General features: G+C 43.6%; 1 protein-coding gene across 1 annotated transcript; it reads left to right on the top strand.

The window, feature by feature from the left end:
• The first annotated feature begins 1,070 nt into the window (after nt 1-1,070).
• Nucleotides 1,071-17,972, top strand: RARRES1 (retinoic acid receptor responder 1). Its single transcript, XM_050966153.1, has 6 exons — nt 1,071-1,466; nt 13,039-13,101; nt 13,940-14,114; nt 14,849-14,985; nt 16,936-16,998; nt 17,084-17,972. Exons 1-6 carry the CDS (start codon nt 1,242-1,244, stop codon nt 17,246-17,248), a joined length of 828 nt encoding a protein of 275 aa, XP_050822110.1. The 5' UTR covers nt 1,071-1,241; the 3' UTR covers nt 17,249-17,972.
• The last annotated feature ends 799 nt before the right edge of the window (nt 17,973-18,771 follow it).

Below are 18,771 nucleotides of genomic sequence, written 5' to 3'. Positions count from 1 at the left end.
GTTCAGAGGTGCTTTCACACGAATACATCTCCCAGGTCAGAGGGCAAGAAGGCACCTTGCTCGTTCCTCCAACTGCTCACTGCTGTTTGTTGTGCCACCGTTCACTGCATTGCTCTGTTGCCAATGGCCCTGCGCCATCACCTTCTGCTGCCACCTGCCACTGTGACCTCTGCAAGTTGGTCTCGTGAGGTTCCACCCAGCTCTCAGTGATTTCAGCTGGTGGCACCTCGCTGCTAGTGCAGGTTGGGCCATCTCTTCCACAGAAACACTGTCCCACAGCAGGTCTAAGCACTTAGACCTGATTATCAGTGACTTCAGCTGCAGTGGTCACTTAACAGAACAAAAGACTATGGAGCCTAATCAGCTCTGTCTTTAACCAGTGGAGAGGGGCAGGTCAAATAGTACTTGTGACTCAGGCAGACCATCAAACACCTGTCCCTACCCTCTATCTTGATGCCCTCAATCAGCACAGGCTAAATACAGTTCTACTCACACAATAATAACAACAACATTTCATTACCCTGGCATTCAAGTGATTTGTAACCCAACCCCAGCCAAAATCTATCATTTGGGCAACACAGCTCTGTTTGCTGGATACATAGGTAGATTAGGTGTGACTGTAAATACAATCTGGTCCTGAAGCCTTTTCCCCCCCAGCCCATCACTAGCTGTCAGGGAGAGCTCATTTAAACTTTGCTTACAAATCATCATTTGAAATGAATGCACTGATATTGTCCTAAAAGACAACAGCTGTATAAGGAAGCCAGCCTATGTTCATACTTTTCAAATCTATTCTACTTTTTCAGCTACACTTCTTTTATCACACACTGTACATGCTTTTAAAGTGTGTATTAATATTCCGATTTCAATTCAAATTTCTAAACAATCACTAAATTGGCAACACCGCAGGTAACTTGGTCACAGAACTGCGGGGGGGGGGGAGTTGGGGAAGTTCGGGGGTGTAGGGAAATTCCTGGGAAGAGTCAAGGGAAGGAGCTCGGGCAAGAGGAGAGGGGAGGGGAGGGGAGGGAAGGAAAGGGAGGGAGGCTGGGGGAGGGAAGAAGTCGCCACCGGAGACTCGACGGAGCCTCCTGGGTGGTGCTCGAGCGCTTCCTGGCACTGACAGCCGGGCAGGAGGGGCGGGGAGCCAGCCCTACCCTGCTATTTGTACTGGGGCTTGCGGGCTCAGTGCAGAGCCGCCTCTGGACGCGCAGCACCTCGAGCACCCGGCATCACTGAACATGCAGAGGCGAAGCGCAGCCCGGCTCGGCCCGCTTCTGCTCCTGCTCCTGCTGCCTCTGGCGTGGGGTGCGGGCCCCTCGCCGCCCCGAGCCGACCGAGAGCTGCAAGTCTCCAGCCGCCTGGCCGGGCAGGCGGCCCGCGTGGCGCTGCACTATCTCAACTACCGCCTGGGGTCGCCTAGCGCGCTGCGGGCGCTGGGGCAGGTCCGGAAAGCCACGGTCAAGGTAAGGGACAGCCGGGCAGCGTTCGGGTACCGCCCCGAGCATAGGGCAGCGCCCCGTGGGGGGAGTGTCTGGGTACAGCACCGAGCACAAGGCAGAGCCCCAAGCTGGGGAGTGCCCGGGTACCGGCCCGAGCACAGGGCAGCATTCGGGTACCGCATCAAGCACAGGGCAGCGCCCCGAGGGGGGAGTGTCTGGGTACAGCACCGAGCACAGGGCAGCGCCCCAAGCTGGGGAGTGCCCGGGTACCGGCCCGAGCACAGGGCAGCATTCGGGTACCGCATCAAGCACAGGGCAGTGCCCCGAGGGGGGAGTATCCGGATACAGCACCGAGCACAAGGCAGCGCCCCAAGCTGGGGAGTGCCCGGGTACCGGCCCAAGCACAGGGCAGCATTCGGGTACTGCATCAAGCACAGGGCAGCGCCCCGAGGGGGGAGTATCTGGATACAGCACCGAGCACAGGACAGCGTTCAGGTACCACCCGGAGCACAGGCAGGGCTGGCTCCAGGCCCCAGCATGCCATGCGCGTGCTTGGGGTGGCATGCCGCGGGGGGGGCGCTCTGCCGGTTGCTGGGAGGACGGTCCACAGCTTGCGGGAGGTCCACCAGAGCCGCAGGACCGGTGACCAGCAGAGCGCCCCCTGCAGCATGCCACCATGCTTGGGGCAGCGAAATGTCTAGAGCCGCCCCTGAGCACAGGCAGCACTCCGAGGGGGGAGTGTCTGGGTACAGCACCAAGCACAGGGCAGTGCCCCAAGCTGGGGAGTGCCCGGGTACCGGCCTGAGCACAGGGCAGCGTTCGAAGGGGGGAGTACCCGGGTACCGGCCCAAGCACAGGGCAGCATTAGGGTACTGCATCAAGCACAGGGCAGCTCCCCGAGGGGGAAGTGTCTGGGTACCACCCCGAGCACAGGGCAGCACTCCGAGGGGAGGAGTGTCTGGGTACCACACTGAGCACAGGACAGAGCTCTGAGCTGGGGAGTGCCTGGGTAGCGCACTGAGCAAAGGGTAACGCACCGAGCACAGGGCAGCGACCCGAGCTGGGGAGTGCGTGGGTACTGCACCAAGGAAAGGGTAATGCACCAAACCCACTGGTGCCCAGGTACTGCACCGAACAAAGGGCAATGCCTGAAACGTGCTGGTGCCTGGGGCAATGCCCGGCCCCGGAGCCCACTTGTTCCCTGTAACACACAGAGCAAAGGGCATTGTGGAGTGTGCTGGTGCTTGAGGTAACGCACAGAACAAAAGGCAATGCCCCAACCCACTTGTTCCCTGGTAACACACAGAGCAAAGGGCACTGCACTGAGTGTGTGGTACCGGGATAATGCACGCAGCCAAGAGTAATACACTGAGCCCGCTTGCAAATAGCACAATGCACAAGTTTCAGACTCTGACACCTCAGCCCTTTTCTGGGGAGACGATGGAGAAAGACTTGGATTTAGTGTTCTTGTGTGTCAGGGGCTGGATGGTGTAAAAGATACAAGCAAAGGGAGACAGCAGGGCTGGAGGAACCATTTCCAAAGGAAAAGTGAAAGAAGGATTGTGAGAGAGACCAATATACCCCCCTCAAATGTGCCCACTAGTGCTCCCAAGCAGCAAAACTTCTAATAAATTATGAATTACACTCCTGACCACGGGCTCCTGAACGAGCTACTAGAATAGCAGCCATTTCCCAAATGGTCAGTGCTGGCCCCAGAAGCTCTTCGATAACCAGTACATACAGAATTAAACTATTCATCAACTCTCTGTGACCAAACCAGCCCAGAAAAACAAAGGCAGGCGGTCTGTACTACACACTTCATTAAAACAGCTCTTAAAATGCCCTGGTCACTAGTGAAATAGTCCATTTGTCATGGCAACTGTGAATTCTCTTCAGATTTAGCAGACCTCATGCTAATTTTTATGCTCACACTTCATTTTCAACAAAAAAGTACCTAAACTGCTTCCAAACTCCGTGTTGCCAAAGAATTTTCTGCTGAAAAGTACAATGGCCTCTTTTGTTGCCTTAATCTTCAGCTTGAAAACATAGAGTACCAAGGCTGCTAAATGAGTAACCTCACTGGCAGAAAGGGTTTACACTGTATATATATTGGAATTGGAAAAGGTTCTGAAAAGGGCAACAAAAATGATTAGTGGTATGGAACGGCTTCCGTATGAGGAGAGATTGGTAAGACTGGGACTTTTCAACTTAGAAAAGAGACGGCTAAGGGGAGATATGACTGAGGTCTATAATATCTTGACTTGTGTAGAGGAAGTAGATAAGGAAGTTTTGTTTACTGCTTCTCATAACACAAGAACTAGGGGTCACCAAATGAAATTAATAGGCAGCAGGTTTAAAACAAATAAAAGGAAGTATTTCTTCACACAGTGCACAGTCAACCAGCCAGAGGATGTTGTGAAGGCCAAGACCATAACAGGGTTCAAAAAAGAACTAGATAAATTCACGGAGGATAGGTCCATCAATAGCTATTAGCCAGGATGGGCAGGAATGGTGTCTCTAGCCTCTGTTTGCCAGAAGCTGGGAATGAGCGACATCAGCACTTGATGATTATCTGTTCTGTTCATTCCCTCTGGGGCACCTGGCATTGGCCACTATCAGAAGACAGGATAGTGGGCTAGACAGACCTTTGGTCTGACCCAGTAGGGCCATTCTTATGTTCTTGTGTGTATGTGATTGTAATATCTTTTGCTATGACTGCAAGAGAGAAAAATCATCTACTTCCTTAAATTTGTACAGTTTAGATTATATTTTGGATTAAATTAACAATTTCAGTGTCCTGCAAGAGAATAAAATGTGCAGCAAAAGAGAACACCTATTGCCCTATGGCCATTAATCGTACTGAAATCAGTAGTGTCTGATAGAAATGGGCATAGCCCCTGCGGGTGCTTTTACATTCTAGCATGTTATGGGCTAACCAAGAAATCTAGGTCAGTGCTTCCAGCCTTAGCTCTTATTTCTCCATATATGTTAAATAGATATTACCTTGGTGTCAGCCTCTTCTGGAACATACATACATAAAATGACATTTTGGACACAATGAAAGTTCTATGCTTAAAGCGAGTGGAAGGCAAGCAGAGTGACTCTTCAATGTAATATGTTTGTGCCTTGAAAGGAATCTGAAGTCATGAGGTGGGGATGTGGTAGGATTTAAAATAATCTGAAATTAAATTGGTGCTGTTTCTTGGTAGCTTTCAAGACTTTGTAAATAGGCTGGGACAATCCTCGAGCTATCCTAGCTCAAAACACTAACTGTCCTATGTGCCTTACCTTTTTACCTCTTGATGCTGTTTCTTAGTTGCCAGTCACAAAACAGACAGACCTAAGAGAGCCTGAAGACAGGTTAAAGGTTCTAGCTCTGGGACTTTGTCGAAAACAAGGTTTTGAAATTGACAGAGTTTGATCTGAGGCCTCTATGTTGAGGGAAACCAGTGCTTTGAAAACACAGGTATGTTTTATTCCCCTCGGTGGGTCATCTTTTCCTTCCCAGAGGCTGGCCATAGCCTGAATCACTTCAGGTTTAAAATACTGCCCTCATAACCCAACATATCAGGTACAACACCGAAGCAATAGCCAAAAAACTGACACTCAGGAGCAGCTTTGAGTGAATTTTACAGAGAGTCACACTAGCCCGCCTGTCCAGAGAAAAACAAATTAATAAGGAGACATGTAAACAGGGCTAAATAATCTCCATTCTAATACACTTAGTTAAATTACCTCCCTGCTTCTTTAGATAGCAATATTTGTAATAGAATTTGATATGGATACACTAAGGGCTTGTCTACATTACCCACTGGATCAACAAGCAGCGATTGATCCAGCGGGGGTCAATTTATCACATCTAGTCTAGACACGATAAATTGACTGCCAAGTGCTCTCCTGTTGACTCTGGAGGACTGGGACAGGCGGAGTCAATGGGAGAGCGTCAGCTGTTGACTTACCACAGTGAAGACACTGCGGTAAGTGGATCTAAATATGTCGACTTCAGCTATGTTATTCACGTAGCTGAAGTTGCGTAACTTAGATCCATTTCCCCCACCTGCAGTGTAGACCAGGCCTAAGTGTATGTTATGAATTAATTGATTTCCTACTTAAAAACCTTGAAATCTTATCTCTCTTTCATTTTGTACTCCTTGCTTAAACACTTAAGTAGTTTATGTCCAAAATATAGTAGAAAAAAGTTTTATAAAACCTATTATTAGATCCCATCCCATAATTTTAGAAGATATATTTGAATGGGAAAAGGGAAACTGACAACAAAGGTAAAACTTCCTAATCTTTTGACCAAGCAGCAGCGTTTGCTCAAATTCCAATGTCATGCATTATTAGAGTGTATCGTTCTAGAGGTTGAGCTCTCTCTTTAGAAATTTATCTGATGCTGAACAGTATAATTTCCTGTGTTAGAAATCTTTACTCTAAATGAAAGACAACAGAAGGAAAGTTAACTCTTCGGGGACTACAAAGAAATATACATTTCCTGGCCCAAGGTGAACAAGTTTTTTTTAAATTTTCTTATAATTATAAGAATGATTATCATTGTGTACGACTGATACTTTGTTTTAATTAAGTTACTCTGGGCCTGATCCAGAGCCCACTGAAGTCAGTGCAAAGACTGGGGGAAAACCTGGGACCAGTATTGTGCCCCTCTCACTTTTTGTTCCCATAGTTGCTGCTGCCATTACCGCTGGATGCTCCTTCCCATCTGGGAGCTGTGGGAGCAGCGTGACAGAGCCAGGAGTAACAGTTTCTGGCTCTCCCCACAGCCCAGCAGAACATTTGACATCTCAGTTAGTTTGCAGGGATAATGATAGGGCTACCAGGTGTATGAGTGTCACTCAAGGTGCATGATACTTCGCAGTCCTGTCTAGAACCTTTCTAAAGTAGCTATTCTAGTGTACTGACAACTGAAAATCTATCATGGAAGTTGGATGAAGTTTATCCCAACAATTAGCTAAATATCCCTCAGCCCAGACATTCAGCAGAGAAATGTCAACATAGCCCATTAAATTATTTTCTTTCCTGTTCTGAAATCCTCCGGACACTTCCTGGTTGGCTGACAATAACCCAGCATACATTAGTTGATGTCCTATATACTAGCGGTCTCATTTTGACCCATAGACATGGAGTCATGTAATGCATTCTAGAATATCATCAGCTAACCTTGAAGTGAGAGTGAAAGAGAAGACAGTGAAAATCTTTTCACAGAAGGCAGGAAAGGAAGAATTTTAAACAGGCTAGTTAAAATAAAATCTTATTTCTGTGCCAGATGCTGCCCCCCTTGTGTGGATAGGGAAATCTTTCAACATATCTTTCTGTACTTAAGTCAGTTTGTACTTTAGCTTTGCAGCTCAGCCCTGAAAAAGTTTTAAATACCCATGTACCAGGTGGTGTAGTTACAAATAAGGAGACTACATCCATTTCAAGAAGCACATAATTCTATACTTACATGATAACAGATATATACAAAATGATGATAGATTTTATTTCCTTCATTAATATTTATTTTAAAAAAATAAAATGAAACTACTGCAGTGTTTTGTCATGAAATTTGATTGTCATTCTTAAAGTTCTCTCAGCAATAATAATAAAATGAAAATGTTTCTCAAGAGGCAGAAAGGGATGAGGCCACCATTAAGGATAAGCATCATGGAAGGAAAAACCCGGCATTTATTATATGGCTTCGGACATTTCTGATAGGGAAGTTTTGGGTTAACTACACAGTGGCTACTACAAGTATTTTAAGCCTTAAATCCCCGACGCTGGACTTAATAGCATGCGGGCAGACTGCTGCATTGACTTTAACGAGGCTCCCCAAGGGTTCAGAAGTCCCCCCCCACTCATTGTCAATGGCAGTCTCAAACCCACATTTCTTCCATTATAAAAGTGTTACAGTCCCCTTGGTGGTAATTATTTCATGTTATCTGTGTTAACACAGGATCCTAAAATGCTTTTTTCTGCTATGCAATATATGGAAATAATTCCCTGTGTCCCTTTAAGGCTAAATTGCAAGCTGACAGAGGGACCATCTCTCCTTTGTGCTGAGTACCTCACTGGGTGCTCAGTCCCTCACAATATTGGGTCTTGGTTTCTGTGCCACAAACACTTATAACACCTTCATAAAACTCCAGGCAGCTACTTTGTTACTATACTAAGAATGCCTGTTCATTTAATAGCCTTTGTCATTTTGACTTGACAGTTGAGTAGATCAAAAGAACAACACGTTTTTAGCCAGGGCTCAAAGTGGAAGGGAAAAAGAAAAAAAAGGCAGATTATGAGGGTCAGCATTCAGTCTCCCTGCCCTCCCCAAAGTGATCTGAGGCCAAACTCTCCTGTTTGTACAGGTAAGGTATTTTAAAGTTGTGCAAGTGGCTTATCCACTGTCGCCTCTTATCTGGAATATATAACCAAGTGTATATACAGAGAGCAGGTGACAGGCCCACAGCTTTGCTCTCCTAGTAAACTTTTACAAACATTTGGTAGTAATAGCTCCCTGGAGAAACGTACGTGTGTGTGTGTGTGTGTGTGTGTGTGTAGCCAAGTTTGGATATGCACATCTGCTCAAGGTTCTAACCTCTAACACTGTACAAACAGCCAGAATTCTTTTCGCTGTTCACTTGGAGAGGATCTCATGCAAAACAAATGTAAGATTAACAAATTGTAGCAATTTTTCTTATCATACAGTAATTACCCTTTCATTTAAACACACACATTTGGTAAACAACTAGCACTCTCAAATAAAATACTTAGGCACTGCAATATAGACAACTCCTTAAGGGAGAATCTGTATGACAACATCCAAATGGATTTTTTTGGTTTGATTTTCTTATAACTGATTTTATCAAAGAAAAATGTGCAAACATCCCAGTCATTTAACTGATGCAAAATATTAATTTACAAACAAAAGACTTCAACAGATAAATAACTCATTTATAAACACCTTTTACTTGTATATGTTCATTAGCTCCCAAACCACTCAAACTCCTTGCTTGCAAAAAATTAAAAATACAAAAGTTGGTGGGAAGATAAGTGATTGACTAGCAAGGAAAGGAGCAGATCCTGCAAATACTTATTATCAGGCTTAGTGCTTACTACTTTGAGTGGTACAATGGGACTATTCATGATAGTGTTTTTCAGAATTTGACCCTAACATATTAGTTTCTGTGCAACGTGAGTGCACTTTGTACCAGGATATTCTGACAACATCAGAATGAGAGTTGTTAGTTGAAGTGTTTCTGTAAAGATCCACTGAGGAATCTTACTGAACCATTTCAGTCAGCAATCATCATCATGAACGACTGAAATGTTAAACCATAGTGACAAGATTTGCAGATCTGAAAAATGCCACATTTCAAATTTGCATGCTCGGACATAAGTGCTAGAAGTAGGGGTGCTGCAGCACCATCGGCTTGAAGTGGTTTCCATCCTATACAGGGTTTACAGTTTGGTTCAATGGCTCTTAGTACCCCCACTATACAAATTGTTCCAGCACCTCTGTGCTCAGATTTTCCAGTTTCCAAAAGTCTCCTGAACCTGTCTGCTAACTGTGGTGTCATTGGTTATTTCCACTCAGCAAGAATTGAATTTTTTTTTTTTTTTGAGTCATAGCTTTTAGGAACTGAAACTTCTGATGAGATGTGAGGGTCTCTTACCTGCTAGCATCTTCAGGGATGACAGACTCAGTCTTCACTTGTAAATCAGTGTGTGACATGACAGACAACTAAACTGTATGTAATTAAGGGAACTCCTGTAGGCTATGTTCAAAAATACCACCTTGTCTTTCCAGCACTGATCTGAAGAGGTGAGTTTCATTCTTTTTAATCTAGACCAGTGGTCCCCAACCTTTTTGTGGCCAGTAGCATATTCGTGTTTTCAGAAGAGTGTGTCAGGTGCCAACAATTTTTCAAGGCTTATTTTGTATTTGTACATTAAATAATGCGAAAAACATATTTAATATTACATAATATATGAATCCATAAGATAAAAAGGGTAATTTTACAAGTAAAAGGTATTAATTACATTATTTGGCAATTACTCTTTTACCTTACCATGTGAATTTGCTCTTTATCTACCTGTAAGAAAAATTAAGGAGTTTTTACAAAATAAATATCATAAGCAGTTTTCATCTTATTTATCTTAAAAAAGTAAAACATTGTTGAACTGCTGGTCCAAATATATTTATTATTCTTACTTCAACATAGAATGAAGCCAGCAGCCCCAGAGTTCTCTGTCCCGGCAGGCGCGGGGCCGCGGTTTATCTCCGGCTTAAGCCGTGACCCCGTGCCTGCCGAGGACTGACAACACCGGCGCCCTCAGGCTCCAGCCCCGGATTTCTCTGTCCCCAGCAGGTGCAGGGCTGCAGCTTCTCTCTGGCTTACGCCGCGGCCCCGCGCCTGCCAGGGACCGAGAACACCGGTGCCCAAAGCCTGCAGCCCCAGAGTTCTCTGTCCCCGGAGAGAAGCCATGGCCCGGCGCCCTCAGCCTGCAGCCCCAGAGAAGCAGGAGAGAAACCGCAGCCCCGTGCCTGCCAGGGACAGAGAATGCCGGCGCCTGCAGCCCTAGAGAAGCAGGAGAGAAGTAGCAGCCCCATGCCTGCCAGGGACAGAGAATGCCGGCGCCTGCAGCCCTAGGCCTGGTCCACACTACGTCGTTAAACCGATTTTAACAGCGTTAAATCGATTTAACGCTGTACCCGTCCACACTACAATGCACTTTAAATCAATTGAAAGGGCTCTTAAAATTGATTTCTGTACTGCTCCCCAACGAGAGGAGTAACGCTAAAATCGATATTAACATATCGATTTAGGCTTAGTGTGGCCGCAAATCGAAGTTATTGGCCGGATAGTTATAGTGATAGCTACCCACAGTGCAACGCTCCAGAAATCGATGCTAGCCTCGGACCATGGACGCACACCGCCGAATTAATGTGCCTAGTGTGGACGCGTGCAATCGACTTTATAATATCTGTTTAATAAAATCGGTTTAAGTTAATTCAAAATTATCCTGTAGTGTAGACGTACCCCTAGAGAAGCAGGAGAGAAGTAGCAGCCCCATGCCTGCCAGGGACAGAGAACGCTGGCGCCTGCAGCCCCAGAGTTCTCTGTCCCCAGCAGGCGCGGGACCCTGGCTTCTCTCCCCTGCTGGGCACTAGGTGGGCCCCATGCCTGCTGGGGACAGAGAACACTGGCACCTGCAGCCCCAGAGTTCTCTGTCCCCAGCAGGGGCGGGGCTGTGGCTTCTCTCCAGCTTAAGCCGTGGCCCCGCACCTGCCGGGGACTGAGAACACTGGTGCCCGCAGCCTGCAGCCCGAGTTCTCTGTCTCCGGCAGGGTCGGGGCCGCGGATCCTCTCTGGCTTCGAAGCCGCGGCCCCGACCCTGCCGGAGACAGAGAACTGCGCCTGCAGCCCTGGAGAGAAGCCGCAGCCCCGCACCTGCTGGGGACAGAGAACACCGGGGCCCGCAACCTGCGGGCCCCGGAGTTCTCTGTCCCTGGCAGGTGCAGGGCTGCAGCTTCTCTCCCCTGCTGGGCACTAGGCGGGTGCACGTAAATGACCTGGCGGGCGCCATGGTGCCCACAGGCACTGCGTTGGGGACCACTGCTCTAGACTATCATCCTCTTCAGTACAGAATCTTAAATTGTACTACCCTGGCTTTAAAACATTCCTTAATATAAGCTCCACATTTTGGGATGGAATGCTGTGCCCAGTATTGTACTTCTATGCCATCTTCAGACCAGTGTTTTGGTTTTTCTAACTTTTCAGTAAAATATATAAGCTACAGGATACATGCTCTGAATTAATTCTGGAGACTACAAGCAGCCAGGCAGAATGATTCGTGGACATACTTGCATGTTTTTTCATCACCTCTCTGAGGCCCAGATCCTGCAAAGACTTACTTATACATGCGCTTAATCTTATGCACCGTGAGTAGAATCCAGTTGAAGTCAATGAGACTATTCGTGGTTGCATAAAATTAAGCACATACACAAGTCATTGCAGAACTGCTACAAAGACAGCTCTTAGGTTGTATGCACTTTCAGAATGAATCAGCTTGATGTCCCTCTAACAGTGGTTTTGGAAGGTTTATGCCTTTATCTTTGTCAAACATCCTTTTTTACTTACCTATCATAGGAAAAACCACAATCAAATGGAAATTTGGGTTACTTTTTAGACAACATTATTTCTGATAGAGTGAAGGAAGTAGTCTTTGCACACTCTACTTTGCTACTCTGTGATAACAGCATTATCAGTAATAATTAATTATTATTCAGAGTGGACTCACACTAATTTGGCATTCAGTATAATGAGGAGGGAAGAATCTTCTGTCCAGTGGGCCCTGATCATCACCTCTTCCTGACAGAGATCCATCTGAAAGTCAGCTGAGGAAGAACTCACCTGGTTTCTGGGTCATTGGGAATCCAGCGACCACATATGACTGTGCCCTGGGAACTGAATAGATGAAGGCAGACACAAAGTTGAAATTGGTTTCCATGGCCCTTCAGAATAAGCAGCAGAGTCTATGACTGTGTAGGTTAGCAGAAACATTTACAGACTTGCGGGGTCTTTGCAGACTTGAAGCTGCAGAGTCTTTGGGTTGGATACAGTCTTTAGTATTAATATTGTTCTGTAACAAATGCATATCCATATTTGTGCTCCCCTGACTGCATTTGGTTTCCATTGCTTGTAGCTGGTACTAAAGTAGAACCTGTTTTCATAGTAGCTGTGGTGCTACTATTAAGTTTTGCTTTTAATAGATTGAACAAATTGAATGGAGAAAGAGCAGCAGAATTGAGTTTTACAATGTGCTGGTTTTTGAAGCTGGCTTAGTTGGCACAATTTTGCTTCGAGTAGAAATGGGGCATAACTAAATTTCTGAAGCACCTAGGGAAACTCAAACATCTTTCTAAAAATATATGCACCAAATTACACCCCTTTCAATTAGTGGTAAAGCCAAGCTAGTTCAAGCTCCTTGTTTTTTAAAAAAATGGATCTTATGAACAGTTTCTGGGCATTAGTGTTAGTAATGTAGATGGTGCCTTTCTCTGTAATGCTTTGTATCCAAATCTCTGAAAGAGTTAGGCATGGTAGAGTAGTTATTGTTTGAGCACATAAAACAGCCATTTATGGATCAGCTCCTGTTGCTATTGAAGGTAATGGGACTCTTTCCATTTCCATTCCTGGGAGCTAGATCAGGCCCTGTGTGCTTATTCATAGCCTTGGACATTATAAAACTGGTTTTAATAAGAACAGGAATAGTCAATAGGACACTAAGGTTATCCCCTTTTCAAGTAGTACCATGCGATCTTTAATTTCAGATTGGACAGCCAAAGCAAGGCAAAAGTGACCCCAGAGACCACCTCTAATAATGCATCTCTGTCTTGTCCCTAATATCACACTGTAATGCCTACACTGGATACAAGGGAAAGCCACAGCATGGGTTTCCGTGATATCACCTGAATACTGTATTTAGCAATAATCAGTAAATATTTTAATGATAACCTTCCTATGCAGCCAGAACAATATGTGCTAAAATACAATCTGAACTTCCCCTTTTAGAAATATCTTGTTTCTCTCACTTTCAGACTATCCCAGGAATTGGACATAAGTACTACCTGCAGTTCACTACAGAAGACTACAAAAGCAGCGTAAGTTTGTAATGTAAGATGGTCCTTCCTATACAAAGTACAATACTTACCCCTAAAAACACAGGTCATTTCAATGCTTTTTTAAGTGGATCCTTCATAGAGTTTATTTTGCTCAATGCCTGAGGAGGATAATCCTGACCTGGAGCTATATTGTCCCATCAAGCTTTTAAGTCAAACTTCCTACTGATGTCAAAATCAATGGCACAGTATGGCCCTCATTATCCAAATGGATCTCCTGTGGTGTCCACACTCCAAAATTTGAATAAGCACTTGATAAATTTGTTGAAATTATAACCCTCACTGCACTTATACTCTACTGGGGATTTATCATTACCGATTTCACCATATGCATCTGGGTTTCCATTACAGGCAGATCTGCCACATACAGAATGATTTTTAAAATGAATCCCTAGCTCTTTTCTGAATAAAGTCCATATTTATTATACATGAAAACTTGTCCAAGAGACCTCTCTTATCAGTTAATCTCCTGTCCTGAGAGAGACTATCCCAAAGTATCCTTAAGTGAACCATGGACAGCTCTCCTCCCCTGTACTAGAAGACCACTCTGTTAAGCAACTTAATTTTTGTCTGTTGCTCAGGACGGGTCTGAGCACTGTTTACTTCAAGAGATGCAAAAGCAATAACTGACAAATCATAGGTGTTTGCCCCAATCCTCCTAACCCTATACAAATCCTATATAGTTTCACATAACGGGCCTACTATATATGCTGTGCCTCCAAGATTAACACAATGGAGTTTTTTTGTTTTGTTTTTAAAACATGGTGCATGCACATAAAGACATGGAGTGAAATATAATCGCTTTGATATTTGTTTTTAGCAAAACGTTGGGACCTGCCTTGCTACAGTGCTCTACCTGAAGAGGAAACCTCGACCTGCTGTTAACATAAACTGCACATATACCAAAGATCAGAAGCAAACCCGAGAAGATGACTACAGCTTTTACAAAAAATTGAGGCAACAAACCAAACCAATCACTGGAAATGATATTCCTGGTACATTCCCTTTCAGTCATTATTTTAAATTTTGTGCTAAGCAGTTTTTGTAACCACTACAAAACCAAGCAAATATGCACAAACGTCTTTTAAAGATGTTTATTTTGACAATAGCAGCTTTAAAACAAAAAGCTTTAAAAAAAGGGGCCAACATTCCTGAAGATTCCTGAAAAAATGTTCTGGGCTTTGCAGGATGAAGACAACATGATGGACTAGAGATATCTGTATGATTAGACGACAAATAATTCTGTGCAAAATTCTGCAATGAAAGACCCACTCTTTTAACTGTTTTTAGGGAAATCATACGGTATTAACAAGTGTGTCTTTTAGGCCACTGGTGTTCCCTCAACTGAGAGGAGGCACATAGGGGACTGACTAGCGGAATATTTGCATACTGGAAATAGTGTGATAATGTGCCTCAGTCAATCATCCACTCTGGATAGGCTTATAATAACACTGTCATCATAGAGATTGGGTTTCCCATTTCACTCTTCATTGTGGGGACCCAGTGGATAGTGTTGCTTGCTAAACTCAGTTCCATCAGGGTCAGCCCAGGCTTTTGTATTTCTGTAACTACAATAAGCTTATTATCAGTTCATTACCCTCCCCATTCAATATTGCAACACAGACTTTGAGGAAACAGTAATCCAATGTCAGTGCAAAAGTGGTTTCTTGTGTATTTGATGTAAAAGCAGAATTATTTTTACATCACTGTCTTTTACTTCCCCTTTCAGACAGCTATGGACATATTGAACCAGCCTTGGAGCCCGCCTGGGCTTTGGCAGTTGCTGGCAGCAGTTACCTAATGTGGGAAAAGTCAACAGAGAACTTAGGCTATTTCATGGCACAAGTCAAGAATGTGAAGCAGTGGGTAAGTGAAGCTGAAATTAAATCTGCATTACCAGGTTAACACATCATCTCACAATACGCAATACACAATAAACCAGCAATCAGCAGCTCATAGTCACTGTCAAATATCCGATTCATACAAGATCTCAGTATCCGAAGTGCAAGTATTTCAATCAACAATGACTTATTTTGTCCAGGAATTTATGCAAAAAATGTTAGTACAAAGTGCGAGCCAAATCCTGCTTGCCTCACTTATGCAAGTACCTCCACTGATTTCCATAGGACTAAACATGAGAGTGAAGATTTGACCCCATGTTACTATAATATACTGACTTTATACCAGGGCCAGATTTTCAGACGAAAAGTTTGATATTCAAACTCTGGGAAGATGAAAGATCCTTTTCTCAGTGGCACCCTACAGTAGTTGATGAGGTAGGATTCTTGAACCTGGGGTAAGTCTTCATTGCCTAGTTAACTCAAGTGAACAGCATCCAGCTCTGAGCATCTTGGGTTCATGTAGCCCAGGTGTGATCAGCCAAACTGCAAAGCCATATCAAAGTTACTGTGTCCTCACTGGTGCTGCGCTCCCTGTATATATCACTAGGAGTTCTTGGGGCACGTCCCATGCTTCTTTGTGCTGAAGTAAGCTGAGCTGCCATGGTTCTTTCCCAGTGAATTGTGGGAGAAACTGTCATTCCTTCTGGTTACATGAGAGAAATTGTGTGCATGCACTGGAGGACTATCAGCATTGGAGTGATTTAGCTGATGTTGTCATAATTTCAAAGTGAGGTTCCTAGCTCAAGCGAAAGCAGCATCTGAGCTTTAACTGACAGCCTCAGCAGGGCCAGCTAGCTCAGGCTGAAAACACACCATTACACTTGAGTGAGAGGGTTTTATGTGTGGATGGAGGGGAGTTAGAGGCAAACCCCACGTTAACTCTGTAGTGAAGACATACCCTTCAGCATCTATGGCCATATTTAGCCATTTCAATACGTGGTATTTGGTGCCTACAGCTCCAGAGGTGATCCTGGCAATTACAGAACAGTAAACCTAACAGTAAGCTTAACTCCAGTACCAGGCAAATTGGTTGATACTATAGTAAAGAACAGAATTATCAGACACGTTTATTGGGGAGGAGTCAACACAGCTTTTGTAAAGGGAAATCATGCCTCACCAATCTATTAGGATTCTTTGAGAGTGTCAGTAAACATGTGGACAAGAGTGACCCAGTGGATGCAGTGTACTTGGACTTTCAGAAAGCCTTTGAGAAGGTCCCTCACAAAAGGCTCTTAAGGTAAGCAGTCACGGGATAAGAGGAAAGTTCCTCTCATGAACTGGTAACTGGTTAAAAGAAAGGAAATGAAGGGTAGGAATAAATGGTCAGTTTTCAGAATGGGGAGAGGTAAATAGTAGTGTCCCCCAGAGATCTGTACTGGGTCCAGTGCTGTTCAACATATTCAAAAATGATGTGGAAAAAGGGGTAAATCGTGAGATAGCAAAATTTGCAGAACATACAAAATTACTCATGATAGTTAAGTCCAGAGCAGACTGTGAAGAGTTACAAAAGGATCTCACAAGATGGGATCTAAATTAGCTTTTACCATGCAAGAAACAGATCTTGGAATTGTGGATAGTTTTCTGAAAAATCCGCTGAATGTGCAGCAGCAAGCAAAAAAGCTAACTGAATGTTCAGAACCATTAGGAAAAGGATAGACAATAAAACAGAAAATATCATAATGCCACTATATAAATCCATGGTATGCCCACACCTTGAATACTGCATACAGTTCTGATTGCCTCATCTCAGAAGAAATACAGAGAAGGGCAACATAATTATTAAGTGTATGGAATCAAAAAGCTACAGCATGTACTAAATATCCAGCTGGCCTTACTAATGGTACCAGGAAGAATTGCTTCTGAACATTAGTCTAATTTTGAGTGACCCTCTTCATTGTCTTTTGTGTGCATCCAGATAACTAAAGATGATTCGATTGACTTTGACTACTTGGTTATACTACATGAAATTCCAACTCAGGTACAAAAACACATATTGTCTGAAATCTCTTTTCATCAACAAAAAAGACAATGTAGAGATAACCTTGATTTTCTCTGCTCTCCAGGAAATGATTTCATGCCACCTCCGTGTCATTTGGACTCCTGGACATCCCCTCAAAGTGAAGTACTTCTGCTTGTCAGAGAATCAGCGGTCAGAATCTGGAGAAGGGTCTGGAACAGAATCTGGGTCTACCAATGGAATTTTCAATGAGGAAGAAGCAAATTTTTAAAAAGATTAATGATGGCTTTTATATAAAGATTTGAAATGGAAAAAAATCTTGCATTAATAGTTCCAATCGGTATTGTGATAACTCTTCTACACAAATTGTATTGCAATGAATTTGAAGCCTTTTAACTAGTCATCTTTCACCAAAAATAAATCTCTGTAGAATTTCTTATATGAAAGAAATCACACATTCTATATATCTACCTAAAAATGTTCCTATAAAATATATACACACACCCTTGATTTTATGTCACTAAGTTACTTAGCTGTAACTCAGAATGTGAACAAAGTTAATATATAGGATAAAAGTCTTGAGAAAAGTATTAATTTTCCATCTCCATAAGAAAAATATTTGTCTACTAATTTTTTTAAATTTTTGAACAGAAATATTATGTTAGCTTTTAACTTATATCAACAGTAAAATAAATACCATTACATTTGGAGGAAATTGTGTTTTATTTTTGCATGGCACTGCTGATTCATTCCTTATCCTCAGCAACTCCAAGCAATCTCCATTGTGGGCATTGGTTCCAAAGCCATGGCCATTACAGGCTGCAGACCAGCCTAGGCAGCACTTCTGGAAAGAGCAACAGGCAAGGCAGAGAAAACATTCTCTATCACAAACTAAAATAAACATAAACTAAGAAGAAAAACCTGATGTACTTTATTGTTCTGTGACCACAACATTTTTAGTGCGTAAGCTACTTGACCCAACATTGTGCTCCATTATCTAAGCTTTCATTTAGAACAAAAAAAAGTTTCCAGCCCACATGGCTATGAAGGCAACTGTGAAAATATGGACAGAGCAAAAACTGATGTAGTGTCATCTTCCTCAGCGTTCAGACAGCCTGGAACAATTTGCTAGAAGTACAAATTTGTCAGCAGAAAAATGAGGACAAAGACCTAGGATGGTCATTCCTAGTCTATTTTTGTTTACAATATGCACAGAGTTCCTGTTATTACCTTTAACAAGGATGGATAGAACAGAACAAGCCTTGTGTACATGTAGCCCCACAGCAGGGCTCCAGCAAAACACAGCTATTTTCTAGTTACCCAGCTAGTACTCCCAGACTCTGTCCTACTGCTGCCTTTTTGCCCGATCCCAAACATATTAAAGTCCTTTTTGTAAGAACATTCATAGTTTTATCACTCAAAATTCCTTGCCCTAAGCTATGTGTTCTAGGTTTAGGGCAAGTGGAGTGTCCCCTCACCTCCCACTCTTAAATCTACACCAATCTAGCAGAGATTGTCGTTAAGAGCAAGGAAAACAGCATTTTTACTTATAACAAGTTAAGGGAATGCCTTGCAATAGGTGCACTTCTATGGTCTACATTATTGGCTAAATTCTCCCAGTCAAATGTTTTAATCAGAGTCATCAAGCTCAGGCTGTATGGAGATGGGGGTAAATTAAATAATAGTATTTCAATAAGTAAGCCCAGATTCAACAAAGTATGTATTTTCAAAGCTTTGCTACTTTGTTAGAATGTTTTGGTCCTTTCTGTTCTTTCTCCCTGAGAGGACAGCTGC

This window comes from Gopherus flavomarginatus, chromosome 8, assembly GCF_025201925.1.
Source record: "Gopherus flavomarginatus isolate rGopFla2 chromosome 8, rGopFla2.mat.asm, whole genome shotgun sequence".
NCBI lineage: Eukaryota > Metazoa > Chordata > Testudines > Testudinidae > Gopherus > Gopherus flavomarginatus.
This window is presented reverse-complemented; position numbering and strand designations above follow the sequence as displayed.